Source organism: Heterocephalus glaber, unplaced genomic scaffold (genome assembly GCF_053883595.1).
Source record: "Heterocephalus glaber isolate CG9 unplaced genomic scaffold, H.glaber_assembly_v1.0 deba00001610, whole genome shotgun sequence".
NCBI lineage: Eukaryota > Metazoa > Chordata > Mammalia > Rodentia > Bathyergidae > Heterocephalus > Heterocephalus glaber.
In genome coordinates this window covers 24,674,571-24,698,094 of record NW_028258381.1, presented here as the reverse complement: position 1 = coordinate 24,698,094, position 23,524 = coordinate 24,674,571, and the positions used below count along the sequence as shown (strand labels likewise).

Here is a 23,524-nt window from a genome sequence, read left to right as displayed (position 1 = left end):
AGACTCACTGAGACAGAAATAGGGCAAATAATTCCTTTCACAATAGCATCCAAAAAACTGAAATACCTAGGAATCAACCTAACAAAAGAAATCAAAGAACTCTTCTCTGAAAACTATGGCACTCTGAAAAGAGAGATTGAAGATGATATCAGAAAATGGACAGACATCCCCTGCTCCTGGGTAGGAAGGATTAATATAGTGAAAATGGCCATACTTCCAAAACTGCTATATAGATTTAATCCAATTCCAATTGAGATCCCAGCAGCATACTTCATAGACCTCAAGAAAACAATCCAAAAATTCATTTGGAACAAGAAGAGATTCAGAATAGCAAAAGCAATTCTAGGTAACAGAGACATGGCGGGGGTATCACAATCCCCAACCTGCAACTATACTACAAAGCTACTGTGATAAAAACAGCATGGTTCTGGAAAAGAAACAGACCTGAGGACCAGTGGAACAGATTACAAGATGCAGAAACAACGCCAGACACACTCAGCCATCTCATCTTTGATAAAGGAGCCAAACACCCTCACTGGAGAAAAGATAGCCTCTTTAATAAATGGTGCTGGAAAAATTGGGCTTCAACTTGCCAAAGATTAAAACTAGACCTATATCACTCACCATGCACTAAACTAAAATCAAAATGGATTAAAGATCTAAATATTAAAATAGAAACTCTGAACCAGTTGAAACAGAGGTTAGGTAGAACCCTTGAAGACTTCGGTGTAGCAAAAGATTTTATGAACAAAACCTCAGTTGCCTGTGAACTAGCACAAACAATCAATAAGTGGGATCTCTTCTTATTAAAAGGCTTCTATGCAGCAAGAGAAACCACCAGCAGTGTGAAGAGACAACCCACAATGTGGGTAAAAATCTTCACCTGCTCTTCCTCAGACAAAGGTCTACTATCTCAAATCTATAAAGAACTTAAAAAGATCAGACCTCCCAAATTTAAAGACCCAATCCAAAAATGGGCATCTGAAATGAACAGACATTTCTCAGACAAGGAAGTAGAAATAGCAAGTAAATACATGAAAAAATGTTCAACATCACTGGTCATTCGAGAGATACAAATGAAAACAATGCTGAGATTCCACCTCACTCCAGAAAAATGGCTGCTATCATGAAATCAAGCAATAACAAATGCTGGCGGGGCTGTGGGGAAAGAGGAACACTGCTCCACTGCTGGTGGGAGTGTAGACTGGGGCAACCACTGTGAAAATCAGTATGGAGATACCTCAAAGAACTAGGACTGGAAGTCCCATTTGACCCCACTATTCCACTGCTGGGGATCTTCCCCAAAGAATTAAAAGAATCATACCACAGTGATAGGTGTGCGCCCATGTTCATAGCAGCAGTTTGTAATAGCTAAAACTTGGAAACAGCCCAAATGCCCATCAACTGGAGACTGGATAAAGAAAATGTGTTTTTTTAATAAAATGGAGTACTACTCAGCCATAAAAAATGAGAAATTAGAGACATTTATAGCTAAGTGGATGCACATTGAGGCAATACTCTTAAGTGAAATAAATAGGACACATATGTATAAATACCGAATAGTTTCTCTGGTGTGAGAAACTGAAAGTGTAAATAAGGACTAAATGTATAATAGATAATGTGAAATAGGAAGAAAGGGGGCAAAGGGGAAGGAAGTGGGAGGGCTAAGGGAAAGGATAGAATGGAATGGGATTAATATGAGAAAATGGAAAAATAGGAACAAAATCTTTGTAAATAGGGAGGAATGGAGGGGTTGAAGGGAGGGCTGGGCAAGGGTGACAAATAAGAACCAAGAGAGACTATGTAAAGGTCCAAATTTCCAATGATGAATGTCATTATATTGTATACCTAAAATGTACCAATGATTAGAATGAATAATTGATAATGCAAAATAGGAACAAAAGGTCCAAAGGGGTAGGGGTAGTGGGAGGGGCAGGGAAAAGGAAAGAAGGGAAAGGAAAAATGCTGAGAAATGGAAAAAATGGAAATAAAGTCTTTGTAAATAGGGAAGGGTGGAGGATGTGAAGGGAGGAATAGGAATGGGGAAAAAATAAGAACCAAGATGCATCATGTAAAGGTACCATTCCCAATGAGAAATGTAATTGTGTTGTATGCCTACAATGTACCAATAAACGAATTTAATAAAAAACAAAGAAGTGAAACTGTCATTATTTGCTGATGATATGATACTTTATATAGAAGACCCAAAAAACTCTACCAAAAGACTTCCGGACTTAATTGATAGATTCAGTAGAGTAGCTGGATAAAAGGTCAACACTCAAAAAACAATAGCCTTCTTATACACAAATAACAGACCCACTGAGAGAAATTAGGGAAACAACTCCTTTTACAATAGCATCCAAAAAAGTGAACTATCTAGGAATCAATCTACCAAAGGAAGCAAAAGACCTCTAGCTCTTGTTACATTTGCTGCCTTGTGTGCACTACGTTGTTTCTGCTCTGCAGTGTCTGTTTGTTGTCCCTGCCTTGGAGTTGGCTGATTATGGACTGAAACCTGTATGAACTGATACTAGGATCTTCGATGGCAGGAGAAACAGTTTTCAGAAGACTGAGATGAATTTTAACGCTATTCTAGAAGAGATTCTTATTAAAAGGTCTCAGCAGAAAAAGAAGACATCACCCTGAAACTACAAAGAGAGACTTTTTGTACTTACAAAGTCTATGTTAACCTACTATGAGGGTCGAGCAGAGAAAAAATACAGAAGGGGGTTTATTGATATTTCCAGAATCAAGTGTGTGGCAGTAATGAAGAATGATGATGCCATCATTCCCTGTCAAAATAAGTATCCATTTCAGGTCGCTCATGGTGCGAACACACTACATTTTCGCACCTAGCACACAAAGCAGGGACCGCTGGGTGAAGAAATTAAAAGAAGAAATGAAGAACAATAATATTATAATTAAATATCATCCTAACTTCTGGGCAGATGGAAGTTATCAGTGTTGCAGACAAACAGAAAAACTAGCACCTGGATGTGAAAAATACAATCTTTTTGAGAGTAGTAGTATAAAAAAGGCACTACCCCCAGCACCAGAAACAAAGGAGCAAAGGCCTCCTCCACCAGTTCCTCCTGAAGAAGAGGATAATAATGAAGAAATAGTTATAGCAATGTATGACTTCCAAGCCACAGAAGCACACAATCTCAGATTAGAGAGGGGCCAGGAGTATATCACACTGGAAAAGAATGATATTCATTGGTGGAGATTGAGGGATAAGAATGGGACTGAAGGCTATATTGCAAGTAATTATGTGACAGGAAAGAAATCCAATAACTTAGATCAATATGAATAATATTGCAGAAATACAAATAGAAGCAAGGCAGAGCAACTCCTCAGAATCGAAGATAAAGAAGGCCGGGGATTTGGCTTAGTGGTTTCACTGCCTGCTGCGCAAGTTCAAGGACCCGAGTTCGATCCCCAATACCAAAAAAAAAAAAAAAGAGAAGGTGGTTTTATGGTAAGGGACTCCAGTCAACCAGACTTATATACAGTCTCCCTTTATACAAAGTTTGGAGGGGAAAGTTCATCAAGTTTCAGGCATTATCATATAAAGGAAACAACAACATCTCCAAAGAAGTATTATCTAGCAGAAAAGCATACTTTTGGTTCAATTCCTGAGATTATTGAATATCATAAGCACAATGTGGCAGGACTTGTCACAAGGCTGTGGTACTGTTAGCACAAAGGGGAAGAATGTGCCATCCACTGCAGGCTTTAGCTATGAGAAGTGGGAGATTAACCCTTCAGAGCTGACCTTTATGAGGGAGCTGGGGAGTGGGCTATTTGGCATGGTGAGACTCGGCAAGTGGCAAGCCCAGTACAAAGTAGCCATCAAAGTGATCAGAGAAGGTGCCATGTGCGAGGAGGACTTTATAGAAGAAGTTAAAGTGATGATGAAGCTGACCCACCTGAAGCTGGTACAGCTTGATGGTGTATGCACTCAGCAGAAACCAATTTACATCGTTACTGAGCTCATGGAACTAGGCTGCCTTCTGAATTTCCTCCAGCAGAGACGAGGCGTCTTGAGCAGAGACGTGCTGCTGAGCATGTGTCAGGACGTGTGTGAAGGGATGGAGTACTTGGAGAGAAACAGGTTCATCAACCAAGACTTGGCTGCAAGAAATTGTCTAGTGAATGAGGCAGGTGTTGTGAAAGTGTGTGATTTTGGAATGGCCAGGTATGTTCTGGACGATCAGTACACAAGTTCTTCTGGTGCTAAATTCCCTGTGAAGTGGTGTCCACCTGAAGTGTTTAATTATAGCCGTTTTAACAGCAAATCAAATGTCTGGTCCTTTGGTGTTTTAACGTGGGAAGTATTCACTGAAGGCAGAATGCCCTTTGAGAAAAACAGCAATTATGATGTGGAAACCATGGTTACACAAGGTCACCAGCTCTACCGGCCAAAGCTGGTGTCTAAATATATGTATGAGGTGATGCTGAGATGTTGGCAGGAGAAACCAGAGGGAAGGCCTTCTTTTGAAGATTTGCTGCATATGATCGATGAACTAGTTGAATGTGAAGAAACTTTTGGAAGATGAATGGTTCTGTGACCAGGGGCTTCCAAATCCCAAAGCCTGAGGAGGAAATAGCAATTGTGACTGAATTAATTTGGCACCTGGATGTGTGGGCCGATTAACTTACAAAATCAAACACCTACAGCACTTGCTTTTAGAGCAGCCTTAGCTTTGTGACTGAGCCTTCCACATTGTGGAAATGTTACCATAGAGCTGGTAACCAAAAACACTCACTCTTCGTCATTCCTCAGCAACCTGAGTGCTGACACCATGCCAGGCACTTTGCCCACTCTGGGGGTACTTATGGGACCATGTTAGCTGGTGCCAGTAGCAGGTCAGGGTATTGGGGAAGGGGAGGGAACTGGAGCTATATTGTAGACCCCTTCTCTTCCCTTTGACTTCTACAGAAATCTGGGCCTGGGGCACTGTCTGAATCAGGAATCTACTTTGGATAAGCACCCATCTTTTGCTTTGAAAACATCACTGTTTTCAAGACTGTTCTTAGTATTACATTTAAAATATTTGTATGCTGCACATTTTGTAAATACATATAATATATAAAGTTATATATTTATACAAAAAAAATTTTTTTAAAGACCTCTACACCAAAAACTACAGCACTCTGCAAAAAGAGATCGTGGGGCTGGGGATTTAGCTCAGTGGTTCCGCCACCTGCCTTGCAAGTGCAACATCCCAAGTTTGATCCCTGGTACCAAAAAAAAAGACAAAAGAAAAAAAAGAGATAGAGGAGGATATAAGAAAATGGAAATACAACCCTTGTTCCTGGGTAGGAAAAACCAATATAGTGAAAATGGCCTTACTTCTAAAACTCCAAAACTGCTGTATAGATTTAATGCAGTGCCAATTGAAATTCCAACAATATACTTCACAGAACTAGAGAAAACAATCCAAAAATTCATTTGGAACCAGAAGAGACCTAGAATAGCAAAAGCAATTCTGGGCAACAGAGGCAGGGCTGGGGGTATCACAATCCCCAACTTGAAACTATACTACAAAGCTACTGTGATAAAAACAGCATGGTACTGGCAAAGAAACAGACCTGAGGATCAGTGGAATAGATTAGAAGATGCAGAAGCAACTCCAGACACACTCAGCCACCTCATCTTTGACAAAGGAGCCAACCACCCTCATTGGAGGAAAGATAGCCTATTTAATAAATGGTGTTGGAAAAACTGGATTTCAATGTGTCAGAGATTAAAACTAGACCCGTATCTATCACCATGCACTAAACTAAGATCGAAGCAGATTAAAGATCTAAATATTAAAACAGAAACACTAAACTTGCTGGAAGATAAGTTAGGTAGAACTCTTGAAGACATTGGCATAGGAAAAGAATATATGAACACATCCTCAGTAGCATGGGAACTAGCAGAAAGAATCAACAACTGGGATGTCATCTTAATACAAAGCTTCTGCACTGCAAGAGAAACCACCAACAGAGCTAAGAGACAACCCACAATGTGGGAAAAAATTTTCAGCAACTGTACCTCAGACAAAGGACTACTATCTAGAATATATAAAGAATTGAAAAAAATCAGACCTCCCAAATTCAAAGACCCAGTTCCAAAATGGGCATCTGAAATAAATAGACATTTCTCAGACAAAGACGTAAAAGCAGCAAATAAGCATATGAAAAAATGTTCAACATCACTGGTCATTCAAGAAGTGAAGATGAAAACAACCCTGACATTCCACCTCACCCCAGAAAGAATGGCTGCTATCAAGAAATCAACCAATAACAAATGCTGGTGGGGGTGTGGGGAGAAAGGAACCCTTCTCCATTGTTGGTGGGAGTGCAGATTGGTCCAATCACTGTGGAAATCAGTATAGAGATACCTCAAAAAACTAGGATTAGAGGTCCCATTTGACCCAGCTACTCCTCTGCTGGGGATCTTCCCAAAAGAATTAAAAGAAGCATACCACATCGATAGATACACACCCGTATTTATACCGGCACAGTTTGTAATAGCTAAAACTTGGAAACAACCCAATTGCCCATCAACTGGAAACTGATAAAGAATTTCGGGGTTTTTTTTAATGGAGTACTGCTCAGCGATAAAGAACAAGAAACTAGAGTTATTTATAGCTAAATGAATGCACATTGAGGCCATACTCAAGTGAAATAAATAGGACACACATATGTAAATACTGAATAGTTTCTCTGGTGTGAAAAACTAAAGGTGTAAATAAGGATCAAAATGTATAATTGACAATGTGAAATAAGAAGAAAAGGTGTAAAGGAGTAGGGGAAGAAGGAGGGGTAGGGGAAAGTAAAGAACAGACAAGAAAAAATATGAGAAAAGGAAAAAATGGAAACCAAGTCTTTGTAAATAGGAAAGGGTGGAGGGGCTGAAGGGAGGGCAGGGGAATGGGGACAAAATAAGAACCAAGATACATCATGTAAAGGTACAAGATCCCAATGATAAATGTAACTGTATTGTATAGCTAAAATGTACCAATAAACTTAATAGAAAAAATTTTTTACAAAAACAAAAAACACACAGGGAAGGGGAAGATCCATTGCAATCTTTCAAGATCACATTTTGAGAAGCAGTAGAATATCCTCGCATTCCACCAGGTAAAGGAAGAAGGAGGGGGAAGAGTGGCTTGTGTGAGTGACACACAGTAAGCAAAGGGAAGTAGGGCGCCAGATCTTATAGGGCCTCTCAAGCTCACACATGTACTTTATATTTTATCTAAATGTAACATTGGTAGATTTGAAAGGTTTTTAAGAAGAATAAAGTGGTCTGTGTTTTGAAAGGACAATTCTAGCTACTTGAAACTATACTGTGTGAGGATAAGAACAAGAAAATGGATATCAATGAGATGATTGCAGTAGTTCAAGAAAATTATGATAGTAGAAATGTTGGTGCATAGGCATTTTCTTAGCCACTTAAGGCTGTTATAACAAAAATACTATCCATTGAATAACTTTATCAACAAAAATTTATTTCTCACAACTCTGGAGTTTGGCAAGCTCAAGATCAAGGTGCAGAATTTTCAAAGTCTGATGAGAGCCCATTTCCTAATTCATAGACTCTCCTCTCTCTCTCTCTCTCTCTCTCTCTCTCTCTCTCTCTCTCTCTCTCTCTCTCTCTCTCTCTCTCTCTCTCTCTTTCTCTCTCTAGAAAAGGACCAAGTAATCTCTTTGGGGCCTCTTTTACAAGGGCACTAATCCCACATGAGGACATCATCCTCATGACTTGATCACTTCTCAAAGACTCCCACCTCAAAAACAACCACATTTGGGATTAGATCTCCATATGAATTTTGGAGGGAAACAAACGTTTAATCTACAACAACCATTTTTGTATAGTATTTTGAGAAATCAACACAGCAAAGTGTGAAAGGATGAAAAGCACCAATGACACCCAGGTTTCTGACCTACAACTGGGTAATTTGGGTACCTTTTACTGAAATGAGAAATACCAGAAAGAACCAATATGTTTGGAGTGAGTTCCATTTTGGACCTCTTGCACTGATTCATTAGGTAAGTGGAAATGTAGAGTTAAGTTTGATAATTTGAGTTAGGGGTTCACAGGAAAGATGGAAATAAAAATTTTAAATACTACACAAGACTACTTGGGAAATAAGATAAGGAAAGGATCTGAGGCCTATTATTATTAACTTCTACTAGTACATGTTGGTAAAACAGAATAGTGATTTTGGGGGGAGATGGATGGTAAAGACATAAAATATTTCAATCATCACCTCCCTCTTCTTTCCCTCCCCTCTCCTACTGATCCCTTTTCCAGTTCCCAAACATCTCTCCTTGTATTTTATTCATGATCATTCTTTTAATAGCTGTTGTATGAACCAAAAATTGACCATTGGCTGTGGCAACACAAGGCCATTTTTAACATTCACACTAATGGCTTTAATACACTGGTGATAACAAAAATCAACAAAAGAGGGGCTGGGGATTTAGCTCAGTGGCACTGTGGCTGCCTCACAAGTGCAAGGTCCTGAGTTTGATCCCCAGTACCAAAAAAAGTCAGTATAAGTGATCCTGAGAGAAAATAAAAGTACAAAAAGTCAAAGTATGAAGTAAACAAAAATGCTCAGGATTTTTCTATAAAACTGTATGGCCTTCCTAGGATTGACAGGAATTTTCTTTTAGAAATGGGACCTACTGAAGTATGTGTATAGGCTGAAAGGATTGATCAAGTAGAGAGGAAAAGTTGATGATTCAGGGGAGAGAAGGAATCATTTCAAGGACAAGAACCTTAATGCACAAGTAGAGAGGACGACCCTGGTTGAGAATCTCCCGCAGATCTAATGGCTATGATTATAGTGTTATCCCATCTACATGGTATTAACTCAAAGGATCTTGACCTCACTGGACCAATTCTACTATTGACCTCCTCTTGAACCTGTTCTGTGGGATAATTTGAAATCACATGTAAAAGGACCATAGTCCCCGAGTAGAGTTATTTAGTGCTTCCATTGATTCTGTCATCTTCTCAACATCCCTTCAATAAAGTTCTCTTCTGCTTTTATCACTAAGAGTCCATTTCTCTTACTCAGAACTAAGATATACACCACAGAATTTCAGATAATCCCATTTTCCCAATAGCCTAAGACATTACTAGGGCCTACAGAAATTAATTTACTATATATCATAGTGTTGGTTAATGATAGATTCTACTACAAGTGATTCTGACTCTTCATCACAAGGTCAGAGACCATCAGAAAGAAGGTATCTTCATCCTTCGAAATAATGTAAGTTAACAAATCTACCTGATACAGCAGGTCAAATGCAAACCAAAGAAATCACAAGTATGAACTTAAAGAATGTTCAGTTTTATAAGACCAAATTCCAACACCCATTCTAACACTTGGATCACTGTAGGCACTCAATATATTGTATATTTTATAATATATAGGTATTATAATGTATGTGCACAAAACACATTATACCTTCAATTCAGAATTCTTATACATTGATTCAAAGAACTCAATAAATATAATTTTATAATATCAATTTCTCCTTTCAAAACACCTTGTTCTTCACACATTTCCAACATTAAGCAGCACACTATCATTTTAGATATAGATCAATAAATATTCTCTGCTGGCATAATTTACATATGGTTCTGTTAGTGAAGATAATAATGGGAAAGATGCTCATATCTTTATCTTACTAGCTTTTTTAGAGTGTCACTGACTTTGGGGGGGGGGCGGTACTGGGGATCGAACTCAGGACCTTGCGCTTGCAAGACAGGCGCCAGAACCACTGAGCTAAATCCCCAGCCCTGTCACTGGCTTTTATATGCCTTCTTTTAAAAATATTTCTAAAAGTTTTACCCTAATTATCTAAACTTTACTGAAACATATGTATTTGGTGGTGCTCAAATGCCTGAAATCAAGCTAGAAAAGCAAAATTATATTTCAACTACCTCTCTACTGGAGTAGTCAAACACTATCCGGGATATGGATCCTTGAAAAATCTTAGAGGTTTCCATAGATAAATTTAAGGAGCTCATCCTGCACCACTTCACAAGCAGGGCAACTACACTTACTATCATGGGATGATAATATCTCTCCACAGCACTTTCTTCAAAGCCTTGGCTGCATCCTTATTCCAGAGAGTATAAATCAGTGGATTCAGAGTGGGAATAATGATGCTGTAGAATACAGAACCAATTTTGTATTACAACGGAGTACGCTGGGACCTAGGCCTCATGTATGAGAAGATGCACCAAACCAGAGGAAAACCACAGTGAGGTGAGAGCTACAAGTGGCAAAAGCATTCCTCTTGCTGCTGGCTGAGCGCATCTGGATGACACAGTGGAGGATGAAGCCGTAGGATGTAGAAACCAGGATGATGGGGAGGAGAAGTATGATGCTGCAGAAGTACACTGTGGTCTCATAAACAGTGATGTCACCACATACCAACTTCACAACTGCTGGCCACTCACAGCAGAAGTGTTGAATCTTCTGAGATCCACAGTAAGGGAAATGCATCACGATTACTGTGTGAATTAGGGAGTTAATGACTGCTCCCAACCATGACACAACAGCCAAAATCAGTCCCACCTTTCTGCTCATGAGCCCAGTATAACGCAGTGGATGACAGATGGCAACATAGCGGTCATAGGACATGAGAGCCAGGAGAAGACACTCAGCACCACCCAGAGACAAGTACAGAAGTGCTGGGTTGCACAGCCCACAAAGGAGATGGACTTCCTGCCAGATAGGTAGTTGGCAGCCATCTTGGGGATGGTTGTGGAGACGTGCATCAGGTCCATGAGGGAGAGCTGGCTGAGCAGGAAGTACATGGGTGTGTGAAGCCAGGGATAAGCACAGATGAGGAGAATGGTGAGGGTGTTGCCACTCACTGCAGTAAGGAAGACTACCATGGTGAAAGAGAAGAGAAAAAGGCAGGACAGGGAGTCATCAAAAAGCCCTTCAAGGATAAAGTCTTCCAAAGAAGTCTAATTCCTCTGCCACAAGTCTACTTTCTCAATCTCTGGAGAAAGAGTGGAGATTAAATGGTTTATAAGAAATACTGTGATCCAGCATATGACACAGTAGACACTTGTAAAGAGGGCTCTTTCTTCTTACTTCAGAGCATTCAACAGCTGTAAATGTTGAAATAACCTTTCTTTTTAAAAAATCTAGAATTTTTTTCACAAATATGACCACTTTGAAATTCCAAAATATCTAGATGCTACGAAGTGTCAAACTTCAAGTCTCTGGTCATTATGGGAAATATATATATATATATGCACATAAATATTTATTTATACGTAACTATATACAAGTACATGTATGATTATTATTTGCATGTATTGTGTATGTATGGTTTGTTCAGTTTTGTTAATTTGATCAGTCAGGATCCAACCAGAGAATCTGAACCACTAAGATATATCTCTATGTACACATAGTGTGATGGATTGTGTTACACAACTTTGACCCTACACAATTCTGGAAGAAGTTTAGGTGGCTTATGTAGGGATGTTACCTATGTGTCCAAGGAGCAAGCAATCAAGAAGGGAAAACAGATACAGAGATGGACAGATAAACTGGAACCCACAACCAAGATCTATAACTCCACAAGGGCAGACTGAAACCCATGTCAGTCTTTGTTGTCTCTGGAATTGGTTATGTAGGTATCTTGCAGGAGCTGGGGACCTTCTTAGTGGAGCTGAATGTATACACCTGGCCCACATATCAAAGAACCCAGGGGGCAATCCTGGGGAAGACAGAGCACCTGCTACCCTGAAGTCATTCACCGGATCAGCAGGAGCACAAATAAATACAAAGCAGCTGCTTCCCTCTGGCCTCCAAATCTTTCAGGAATCTCCTCTGGCCCACCTTATGAAGAAATGCACAAAAATGGGGGTTCAGGGAAATGTAGTTCTTAGCCGAGCAGACATATCACAAAGCCACCAGAGACAAATAGAGGAAGTCCTAGATTGTCCGTCTTCTATCAATTTGGCATGCATACACATCTCCATAAGCCATCCTTCATCTCCAAATAAATACAACAAATAATCTGCCTAACATAATAAAATACATCCAGCATACAGCCAAACCCATGCTAACCCATTCCCCAGAAGAAAAAAATATTTTATTATTTTGGTTTTGGTGACAGAATGAGGAAGGGAGGAGGGGTTGAAGGGTGGGGAGGGGAATGGGGGGAAAAGGAATTCAGATATATTATGTACAAAAACATCTTTGAGAAGTTGAGTGGGCGGGCAACCCACTTTCCAGTCCCCCTTCTGTCTCTCTTAACGGAAGCTATCTTTCTCTCAATAAATTCTTCCTACTCTTAAAAAATAGATATATTATGTACAAGTACAAATTCCCTATAATGAATGTGATCAAAATGTACAACAGATAAAGTACTAATAAAAAATAAAGCTTTAAAAAGCTATTAGTAATTAAAATAAATGAAGGTAAATATATTTTTTAAAAAATAAATGACACCTTCTCAAGTGATGCTAGGATAGTCAGTACATAAATACACTGCCCAAGTGACACTCATGATAAACTCTTAAGTGGTTAAATATGATACTAAAATTACAAGCAACAAAAGAAAAAAATGAATAAATTAGACTTGATCAAAATAAAAATTTGTGTGCCTTAAAGAACTCTATCAAGAGAGTGAAAGACAACCCATAGAATGGGAGAGAATATTTGAAAATAATTTATCTGATAAATATCTAACATCCATACTAAATAATGAACTCTACTGTACAACAACAAAAAATAAAGATAACCCAATTTTTAAGTTGGCAAAGGATTCAAATAGACATTTCTCCAAAGAAGACATACAAGTAGCCAGTAAGTACATGGGAAGACATTTAACACAATTAGTCATTAGAGAAGTGCAAATCAAAACCACTTGACAACACTTTACACACACTAGGATGACTAGGATTTTTTAAAAAACACGCACACAAAAAATAACAAATGTTGGTGAAAATGTGACTAACTTGGAATGTAAAAATAATGCAGCTGCTATGGAAGTTACTTTGACAAGAATTGCCACGTGCCTCAGCAATTTCATTCCTAGATATTTACACGGTGATTTAAGGCCAGCCTGAGCTACTTAATGAGACTCTGTGTCAAAAAAAAAAAAAAAACACTTGGGGCCAGGGATTTAGCTCAGTGTTTCCGCCATCTGCCTCGCAAGTGCAAGGACCCGAGTTCAAACCCAAAAAAACAAAACTTGTATAGACGTGTTCATAGCAACAGTATTTTGAGTGGCGCTGAATTTCTTTTTTATAATTAATTAAGTTTATTGCTCACATAATGATCACATTCATCATAAGGAATTTGTACCTGTACATAATATATCTTATTCTTATTTTTTCCCATTCCCTTACTCTCAACCCCTCTTCCCCTCTTTATTTACTAAAGCTTTGTTATTTTTAATACCCAAAAAAAAGAAACAAAACAATATCCAGTTAAAAAAATGCAATATATCCTAACAATAGCATGATTTTCAATTATATAAAGGAATGAAGGTCTGATACATGCTACAACATAAATGAACCTTGAAAGCATTATGGTACATAAATGAAGCCAATGTAAATGACCAAATATTTTATGGTTCCATTTATATGAAAAGCCCAGAGTGCGAAAATCCATAGAGATAGAAAATAAATCGAGATGCACAAGTGCAAGGATCCGAGTTCAATCCCCGGTACCAAAAGAAAAGAAATCAGTAGTTGCTTATGTTTGGGAAAATAAAAGATTAGAGGTAACAACTAAGTGAGGTAGGAGTTTTTTGTTTTGTTTTTTGAGTTGATGAGAATGCTCTAAAATTGTATTGGATACATAATTCTGTGAACATACTGAAATCCATTTAATTGAATACTTCAGCAGGCAAATTGATATGGTTTGTGAATTGTATCTCAATAAAGCTATTTCATTAGATAACTAAAATGTACCAATGATTAGAATGAATAATCGATAATGTAAAATAGGAAGAAAAGGTCCAAAGGGGTAGGGGTAGTGGGAGGGGCAGGGGAAAGGAAAGAAGAGAAAGGAAAAAATGATGAGAAATGGAAAAAATGGAAATAAAGTCTTTGTAAATAGGGAAGGGTGGAGGGCATGAAGGGAGGGCTAGGAATGGAGAAAAAATAAGAACCAAGATGTATTATGTAAAGGTACAATTCCCAATGAGAAATGTAATTGTGTTGTCTACCTACAATGTACCAATAAAAGAATTTAATACAAAAAAAAAAATAAAGCTATTTCATTGGGAGCTGTGTAAGGAAAAATAATAATGTCATTTATTTTTTTTTCTTGGTCACTTTGCCTGGGCTCTGGCTATAGTAGATAGGAATTCTTATGAGAAACTTTTGTAGCATGAAGAAAAAAATGTTATTTACCTATTTGTTGTCAAATTATCTGTTGGAAACCAAATGCCTTTCCTTGGAAATGAGCCTTCTTAACCATATATATATATATATATATATATATCTTGGGTTACTTTTCTTTGTGGGCAAGAGGGGATTCTGCCAAAAAGTATATGGGTAACACATTTTCCAAAAGAAATAACTGAAAGACTCAAGAAAAGAAACTTGATACTCAGATTTAAATTATCCACTAAATTACATTCTGCTGTAAACTTCCCTTTTGCTATTATTCTCAAATCACCGTTAAAACTCTATTGTCTTTGCTGTTCAGTATTGAAAGCAATGACTTTTAAAGGTAGAGACTTGGTCCTGCATTTAAGTTGCTGTTGTGCCAAAGACCATGTGACAGATGCAGTGTACCAAGTGAGAACTGAGCAGAAATCAGAGCTACCAGTGGTCATAGGGACACAGCCTGTGAAATCACAGTAATCTTGCTAACGATGTGGTTGAGTAACTGAACAAATCTCATCCTGATATTAAGGGACATTGGGTTATGTACACTTGTTTTTCCACAACCAAAGTTTCTATGACTACAGGGCTGGGTAGCATTCACAGGTTATAGGACTTTGAAGTTGTCAGGAGTGTGGAATATAGATCATAAAAAATAAGCACAGTAATTGAGACAGAAAATAATATTGTCCTTACCAACAGGAATGTCATTAGTGTCATCAATATTTATTGAGCATGGCAAGGGAGAGGCATGGTTCATGGATGCTTCTGTTCAGTGATTCTTGAACCAAGCGTATGAAAATTGTGATGATGACACCAGATAATTCTGGTAAGAAGACATGATAAGGAACTCTTCAAAATAGTGTTTTCAACTGCATGCCCCACCATGGCCCTTAGATAGCTTTCCACAGCCTCTAGTTTGTCCTGGATCTGAATCCTCACTCGATGGATTTTTGTTTTGTTTTGTTTTGTTTTGGTACTGGGGATCGAACTTGGGTCCTTGCGCTTGCAGGGCGGGCAGAGGAACCACTGAGCTAAATCCCCAGCCCTCGATGGATGTTTTGTAGAAGATCCAATCATAAGGTTTTCTGCAGATGAGCTGAGTATCTTTATAATTCTGCAAAGTAGAGATCAAGCAAAAGCTGGCATTTTTCCTGAGGAAAAAACTAAATGGAAAGCCAGGAAGTGCAACAGATTGGTGTTTTCATCCTGGTTCCCTGGAAGGAGCATCCAATTGATGGGGGTGAGCCCTGGGAGATGAGTTGGGGGCAGTGGTCAGAAGGCATCTGCCTGGGAACTGGTTATCTGCTTTGTAACATGTGGAAGTTGCACTTGCCAGAAGGATGAGGGACCTCCCCTAGTTGGAGATTATCAGGGTAGAGACATTCGGGGCAGTAAGGGAAAGGGTGGTTAGGGTCCTTCTCACCTGCTTCTCGAAACTACTCTTTTGTTTCCATGACTGGGAAGTTACTGGTTGGTTCCTTGTGTTTTGTGGGGCTCTCTGAAGTTGAGAAGCAGTTAGAAGAGGAAAATCTGTGCTTCTGGAGCTTCCACAACTTCCCCACACCCAGAAGCACAAGTTCCAAAAGAGTAAACAAAAGGCACAGCCCACTAATCCCAAACATTGTCCTTAGAAGGATAGTCTTCTCAGAGGGACGGGACAGACTACAGGTTATGCTGCCAAGGCAAGGATCTTGACGACACGAAAAGGAACTGGGTACCTTGAACCCATACAGATGGTACTGCCCCCCCAAGGCTGCCCCTTCAAGGACCACTCGAGCCCCCAGCTGTGCCACATAGGCCCAGAGCATCTTGTGGCTTCCAGCCCCTGAGGCATCTCTGCAGCTGTCCCCTTTACAGATCAGAGTCGCTTCCTCTGTCTTCGCCTTTCCTGGTTCTTCCCAGTGTCCAATCACATGGCACAGGGTGAACCCCACATAGAGGGCACTGGGTACAGCCACCAGGATGAGTTGGAAGGACCAGAACCGCAGTGGAGAAAGGGGGTGGAAAGCATCATAGCAGGCAGCCTTGCAGCCTGGCTGCTGGGTGTGACACACAAATTCACTCTGGTCATCACTGTAGACCCCAGGCCCACCGGCAGCCAGCAAAACAAGGCGGAATCCCAGGAGCACAGGAAGCAGGAGGCGCCCCATGAGGGTGGAGTGCTGGCTCTCTAGAGCCAACAGCTGCCTCAGGAACTTGCCACACATCCTGTTAGGAAACAGAGAACAATGATCAGTGTAGGTGTGTTGCTAATTGCTCTCCAGAGAGCCCCAGGCCACCTTGTCACTGCTAACCCAAGGACCCATAAAGTCTTTTGCCCCCTCTCCGAAGACCTGGTTGATCAAATGTATTAGTCAGCTTTATATACTTAAAATGAATTACCTGAGGCAGTTAACTTTGTAAAGAAAAGGGTTTATTTAACTCACAGTTTGGGAGATTTCAAGTCTAGAACATAGCACAGGCTTGGGAAAGTTCACCCACTGAATGCATCACTTCATGTCTTGGATGGCAAAGGCAAGGAGCATATGTTGGAGCAAATGCTCACGTTTCCAACCCCCTGGTGGGGTGGGAGAGCTTTTACAATCCCTTTCAAGAGCATGTCCCCAAGACCTAAAGACCTCCCATTAATCCTCACCTCAGAAAAGTCCACAGCACCTCCAAATATCATAACCTGGGGACCTGAATCTTTGAAGGACATTCATCTAAACCATAGCAAATGACTGCACCTATTTATTAATTAATGGATGATCTATGTAAGATAAATAGTACAGTAGTGAATTGTGCAGGAGACTCTCTCTCTCTCTCTCTCTCTCTCTCTCTCTCTCTCTCTCTCTCTCTCTCTCTCTCTCTCTCTCTCTCTTTCCTGGCTTCCACTTCTATATTGCTGGAATGAAGAACTTTCAGCAGGGGGTCTCTGTCTTTTTTCCATCCCTCTCTCCTTTTCCCAAAGACTAATAGTAATAGCCCTGGATACTACATATTTCTGCCCTTATTTGTTGCTTCCCAGGTGATGGCTGCTACATCTGGTGACACTAACAGTGTCACCTTAACCAAATCAGTGCTAACACTGGCAGGGGACACCCATTCTGTTGCTCTCTGCAATTCTCTTTTGCCTTCCCCTCAGGTGTTCCCATCATGCTGGTAAGATTAGCAGGCTAATCTTAGTTAGGTTAGCAGGCTAAATGGGATTGGGGTGAAATAAACAGGGAGTATTCAAGAGCACTTTAGTCTGATACTCTTTAGACCTTACCAGCTCAGGAACACGAGAAGATCTTGAAGGAAACACAGCCAGCAGAATTTGCTATAATTAAATGCTATTGTGCTGGAGGCTAAAGCCAGAGATGATAGGATAGAAATTCAAATTTTACTCCCCTTTGCTACTGTATTCTGGACATATATCTGCTTCACATGGTTAAGGACAAGTTTCAGAAGTTCCTCAGTTCCATCACCAAAGTCCCATCACGTTTCAAACCCAACTTTGCCGTCTTTATCTCTGTCCTAGTCAACAGCCTTCCTCAATTCCCAGCAGCTATTTCTAACCATCCCTAAACCCAAACCCAAATCCTTACACACTTAGCTCTTCTCAATCCCAAAAGACCCTGTGCTATGGCCTGAATATTAGTGTGCTCCCAAAATCTGTATGTGGGAACTTAATATCCAGGATGATAGTATTAAGAGATGGAACCTTTAGATCATGAGGGCACAGCCCTCATAAATGGGATTAGTGTCATTATAAAAGAGGCTTGAGGGAGCCTTTCCCTCTCTTCCACCATGTGAGGACACTAGAAGGCACAATCTATGAGAAACAGGCCCTTACCAGACACCATGTCTGCTTGTGCCTTGATCTTGGACTTCCCTACCTCTAGAACTGAAAGAAATCAATGTTTATGTTACTCAATCTAAGGTATTTTGTTATAGCAGCCTGAGAAGACTATGACAAAACACTATGCATCTTGTTCCACAGAAGGAATAAGAGATTCTAGTGTGTAACCCTCCAGCTACTGTGTTATCTTCACATTCATTTCTTTATCTAACATCTTAGAAAAAGAAATGACCCTACATTTGTCCAAGGCTACTACCCCTTCCAAACCTATGTCCTTGGATCTCTCCTGCTTCTTCAAGAGTTTGATCCCCAAATTCTCTTCCTTATAATTTAGACCCCTCCTTGTTATTTCCTCTTCAGCTATGAATATGACCCTTTAACCCTAAAAACAACTATTTAGGTCTCTAAGTTGACATAGCAGAAATAACCATGCCTAATTTGTCTCATATCAGTTTCTCAATTATAATACTGAGTAATATGCATAAAACAACTTTAAATGGGAATTAGTATTGTAAACTATACATGAGAACAAGCCATATACCATGGCATAGGGAGAATTATTACTTCTGAGTAGTTAGAAGTGATGGACTAGGAGGCTTTCAAGGACATTCTAAGGTACTTAATGGACCAGAGAAATTTGTCACTATCTACCAGCTATGATGGAACTATATTTTGAGCCCCTAGAAGCCAGACTTCCCTCAGTACCTATCTTTCTACTTCTTTCACAGACTGTGATATATATGATAAATATATTTCAGAGGCATATCAGACCACTAAATTTCTCTATAAAAATTAATTAAAAGGATGGGGATTTAGCTCAGTAGCACCGTGCCTGCCTCACAACCTCAAGATCTGAGTTAAATCCCCAGTACTGAAAAAAAAAAAAAGTTAAAAATTTTAGGACCAATTTTCAATCTCTAGAAAGACACAAAATTAGTCTCATAATTAAAGTTAGAGATTGTAGTTATTTCCAAGATTCTTTAAAATTTGAGACTAGATTTTTAAATATATAAAAATAGAATAGAAATATCATCAATATAACACAATTAAAATCCACCTTGAAAGCAATGTATCAGATTCTGAGGAAAGTCAAATTGGGATACTCAGAAACATACTTGAGAAGCTGTTTAGAATTGACAGGAAGAAAATAAATAGTGAATGTTGCAAAAGGTAAACAGATACAGAACACACCTGTTTTTTTAATGTGAAAATCAAGATAATAACAAAACAAAATCACTACAGGCTGAACATCCCTAACCAAATGTCTACAATCCAAAATGCTCCAAAATCCAAAACTACGTCCCAACAAGTCATCAGAAGAGGAAAATTTCACACCGGACCTCATATGACACATGTCACAGTCAAATGCAGCTACCATAGAAATATTGTATAAAATAATCTTCAGGCTATGTGTATAAGACATATATATGAAATTGATCAAAATACACAATGATGAATTTTTTAACTTATTACAGTAAAAGACACATTGCCACTAATACCCCTCAGAATCCTCCACCTCATATCCCATTGTTCTTGCCACTTTCTAAAGCAGTTCTGGGAGTCTTCTTTCATGAGTGTCTTTAGTTGCACTGTTGCAGGTGACTTGATGTCCTGAATCAATTCAAAACACTTACCTTTCATGGTCATTTTGACTTTGAGGAAGAGCCAGAAATCACACAATGCCAGATCCAGTGAATAATGTGGATGAAGACACACCATAACATTTTTATTTGACAAAATTACCATAAACATTTCATTAATGAGGAGTGATCAATAACTGCAATAGATTTTTTAATTTAAATTACAATAAAAGACACACCGCCATTAATCCCACTCAAAATACTCCTCCCTGCTTCAAAAACATCTATCTCATCATTTTTTGGCAATGTGTCTTTTACTGTGATAAGTGCATAGGTTTTTGTTTTTTTGTTTTTGGTACCAGGGATCAAACTCAGATCCTTGCGCTTGCAAGGAACACTGAGCTAAATCCCCGGCCCAAGTGCATAGGTTTTTAAAAATTTAACAATTCATCATATTCTTTGATCACTCTTTGTATGAAACATAAGTACATTTCATGCTTACAGTTGGGTCCCATGCCCAAGAAATCTCATTATTTATACACAAATATTCCAAAAATCAAAAGAAAACAGATTTCTAAAGGTTTCTGGTTTCAAACATTTCAGATAAGGGATATTCAACCTGTAGCTTACTTAGAAGGAGAGAAAGCACTTAGCATATCAGTGCCTGAGGAAAAAGTAACTTCTCAATAAATGTTGACTACATTTGGGGGGTTGCTTTTGAGCTCTACAGAGAATCAAAAGAAAGGTCAAGTTCTAGTTTTAAGTGTCTCAACCTTGGCATTACTGACATTTGAAACCAGTAATGCTTTGTCTGGGGTGGGTGCTGTTCTGTGGGATACAGTATTTCCCAGCACTCCCAGGCTCTCCCCACTAAACATCAGCAGCACATTTCTCCCCTCCTGCCCACATGTGACAACCAAAAATGTCTCCAGACACTGCTAAATGACCTAGGTGATAAATTCACCCTGATTTGAGAAGTACTACTTCAGGGTAGCACTGGCTAGCACGCTCTCCACTCTCCGCCCCGGTGGCCAGCTCTGTAAGACAAGGTGTCTGGCACAGAGCTTCTCAAGGAGCTTCTGTAGCTTTCCATTTCCTAAGTCTATGACAATCAGCCCATCTTCCAGGTGGGCCTCACCTCCTCCTTCAATCAGCCCCCATCCCACTGCACAAGTCCTCAGCGTCCCTGGATTCAGGGGAGGAAGTCCCAGGGTGCTGACAGCTTCTTCCCTGGCTTTTTTGAGAGTAATCAGACTAAATGCTAAATTTGATAACTCTTAAATTCTTACTCTCAGCCTCATCTTATTCCAAAGCATAAGCCCAGCACCCTCTAGACACATTCCCAGCAGACCTAAAAAGGGACCGGCCTGGCATATTCCAGGGATCAAGGATTCGAGTACTTTATAGAGTCTTTATCTCTAGATCCCCTGCCTCACCCGCTTTCTGGAGCCCGCACCAGACACTCGGATGTTCTCTCAGAGGCTCTCGGGACTGAGCTCACCACAGAGCTCTTGCCTGAGAACTCTGGTTTGGAGGCCCCATATCTAACACTAAGCACCTTTCCTTGTCCTGAGCCCCTGAAACTGTCATCAAAACAACACCTATTCTGCCCATAACCTGGATCTCCTGGAGAGTTCAGACATGTTCTGTTCCCCAAAGTCTTCAGACAGACTAAAAGGAGTTTCCTATACAACAGCCTTTCATCCTCCTTTCTGCCTGCTTTCCTCCAACTCTGTGGTCTTCCCTGCCTGATCCCACTGTTCCAGCCCACCTGTCTCATTCCCTGAGATTGACACCCTCCTCTTGCAGAGATGTTACAGCTTTGCCCCACAGGTACTAGGGCTCCTAGGCTGAACGCCAAGGCCTTAGGAGCTAAGGCAGAAAAGGAAGGGAAGCTACTACCCAGCTCCCTTGATGAGCTCACTCTGAGGGACAATGTTCTGTTTCTAACAATGGAAGCACCGTTTTCAAATAAGTTTGTCTGGGAGTTGGCAGGATATGAGCTTTATCAAGATTTGAGACAATGAAGCAATATCTATGAGCTCAAGAGTCAGAAGAGTAAAGAAAGCTTGGAGTGTGAGTAGATTTTCAAATATCTAAAACAGATTTTTTAATTCCATCATGATTTTGATAAGAATTTTACCAAACATCACATATTCTTATGAAGAAAAAATGTCAGGATTCTGTTGGTGGCAGAATCCATCCCAGAGAGTTAAGGGATGAGGGAGGGAATGTCCAGAGGGAGGGCAGGACCTATCAGTGCAAACCAGGGCTTACTGCTCCCATCGTAACCCCACCTGGCCTGGATAACATTCTAAATGCTTCTATTCAAAGCGTGGCCATGAATATCATCAGGAATGCAGAATCTCGGGACACATTCCTAACTCCTAGATCACATTTGAATTGCAGTAATATCACCAACTGACTCATGGGGTCAGATTTGAGAAGCTGCTCTAGAGCCCAGGGAAGTCCCTGCCACCACCAGCAGCAGTCCCTGAGCCAACCTGGCTGCCCCAGGCCCATGCACTCACTTACACTCACCTGGCAGCTCTGAATAGAAGCTCCAACCACAAGGGAAAGAGGTAGAAGCGTCAACCACAAAAGAGAAGAGTCCTTAGATTGGTAGCCCACAGGGTCCTAGCTCTTGCCCTGGCCCTGCCTCCTACTGCCACCCACTTCTTTCCCCTCCCCTTTTCATTCCTGGCAGCCTCAGTGCAGGGTAAAAAAAAAATTGCAATTGGAGGAGCAGCCACCACTCATCTACTGGTCTCCCATCTCTTGGCTTTTTGATTTATCTTGGAACACATGAAAGCCCAACCTCAGCTAGGCTTGAGATATGGGAGTCAGCACTTTCACATCTTCCTCTTGAGGACAACTCACAACATCTCCCCAAAGATACTGTCTCTCCAAAGTTTTGACAACTATAACATTTTATACAACACTGACACAGGTATAGGGTTTAAGAGTGGCATGACCTGTTTATGTGCTTGTTTTTTTCTCTGAAGCGTTACATTTCAGACTTGCACATCATTTTGGAACATTGTATGTGCTGTATTTTTTAAGCATTGAGTCTCGACATCCCAGCCAAAAATTTTACACTTACTCTCCTGTTTCACCAACATTGTTCAGAGCTTAATAAATAATAAATAATGGATCTTCTAAATGTTGCATGGGTATTTACTCACTACTGATAATACCTGTATGAGATAAGAACTGGTATCTCCTTTTGAAATGAAGAATGAAGGTACTAAGTAACTTATTCAAGGTAACCAGCTAGTGAGTGGACACTTTAGAATTTAAGCAAACTGGGTCGGGGATTTAGCTCAGTGGCACCGTGCCTGCCTCGCAAGCGCAAGGTCCTGAGTTCAATCCCCGGTACCAAAAAATAAATATAAAAATAATTGTTAAAAATCATAAAAATCCTCTATTTACATATTCCATAGCTTAATGATAAGTTCACTACCCATTCTATATACCAACCAAACACTGGGCTAGTATCACTGACAACTTCCTGCTCACTGACCACATCTTATCCCTATACTTATTGTACAAATGCTGCCACAAATTCAAAACAGAAGTACATCGTCCTAGCGTCCCTCCTCCAGCTTTGTTGGCCTGCAGTCGACTGTCCACATTGCAGACAGAATATTTAACTCAATTCTTGTTTAGATGTGCCAACTTGTTTACTAATTTATTTGCTTAACATTGCCTCTTGAATTCCATACCTTTTTTTCCTAG

General features: G+C 39.9%; 2 protein-coding genes and 1 pseudogene across 2 annotated transcripts; 1 reads left to right on the top strand and 2 right to left on the bottom strand.

Annotated features, from left to right (window-relative positions):
• Positions 1–2,403: 2,403 nt before the first annotated feature.
• On the top strand, positions 2,404–4,686 carry LOC101721903 (tyrosine-protein kinase Tec pseudogene; annotated as a pseudogene).
• A 4,952-nt stretch (positions 4,687–9,638) lies between these two features.
• Positions 9,639–15,140, bottom strand: Or2ae1 (olfactory receptor family 2 subfamily AE member 1). Its single transcript, XM_013070395.2, is given in 4 exon segments — positions 9,639–10,259; positions 10,262–10,705; positions 10,708–11,028; positions 15,077–15,140. Coding segments are annotated over 4 exon segments (1,008 nt in total). The 3' UTR covers positions 9,639–10,080.
• Gjc3 (gap junction protein gamma 3) lies at positions 15,086–22,471 on the bottom strand. Its single transcript, XM_013070546.3, has 2 exons — positions 22,328–22,471; positions 15,086–16,591 (listed from the first exon to the last, which is right to left on the bottom strand). The coding sequence occupies exon 2, from the start codon at positions 16,588–16,590 to the stop codon at positions 15,820–15,822; it is 771 nt and encodes a 256-aa protein (XP_012926000.2). The 5' UTR covers position 16,591; positions 22,328–22,471; the 3' UTR covers positions 15,086–15,819.
• Positions 22,472–23,524: the final 1,053 nt, after the last annotated feature.

Excerpts from the sequence above, each read along its gene's own strand:
- Gjc3 (XM_013070546.3), bottom strand. The coding sequence starts at position 16,590 with ATGTGTGGCAAGTTCCTGAGGCAGCTGTTGGCTCTAGAGAGCCAGCAC.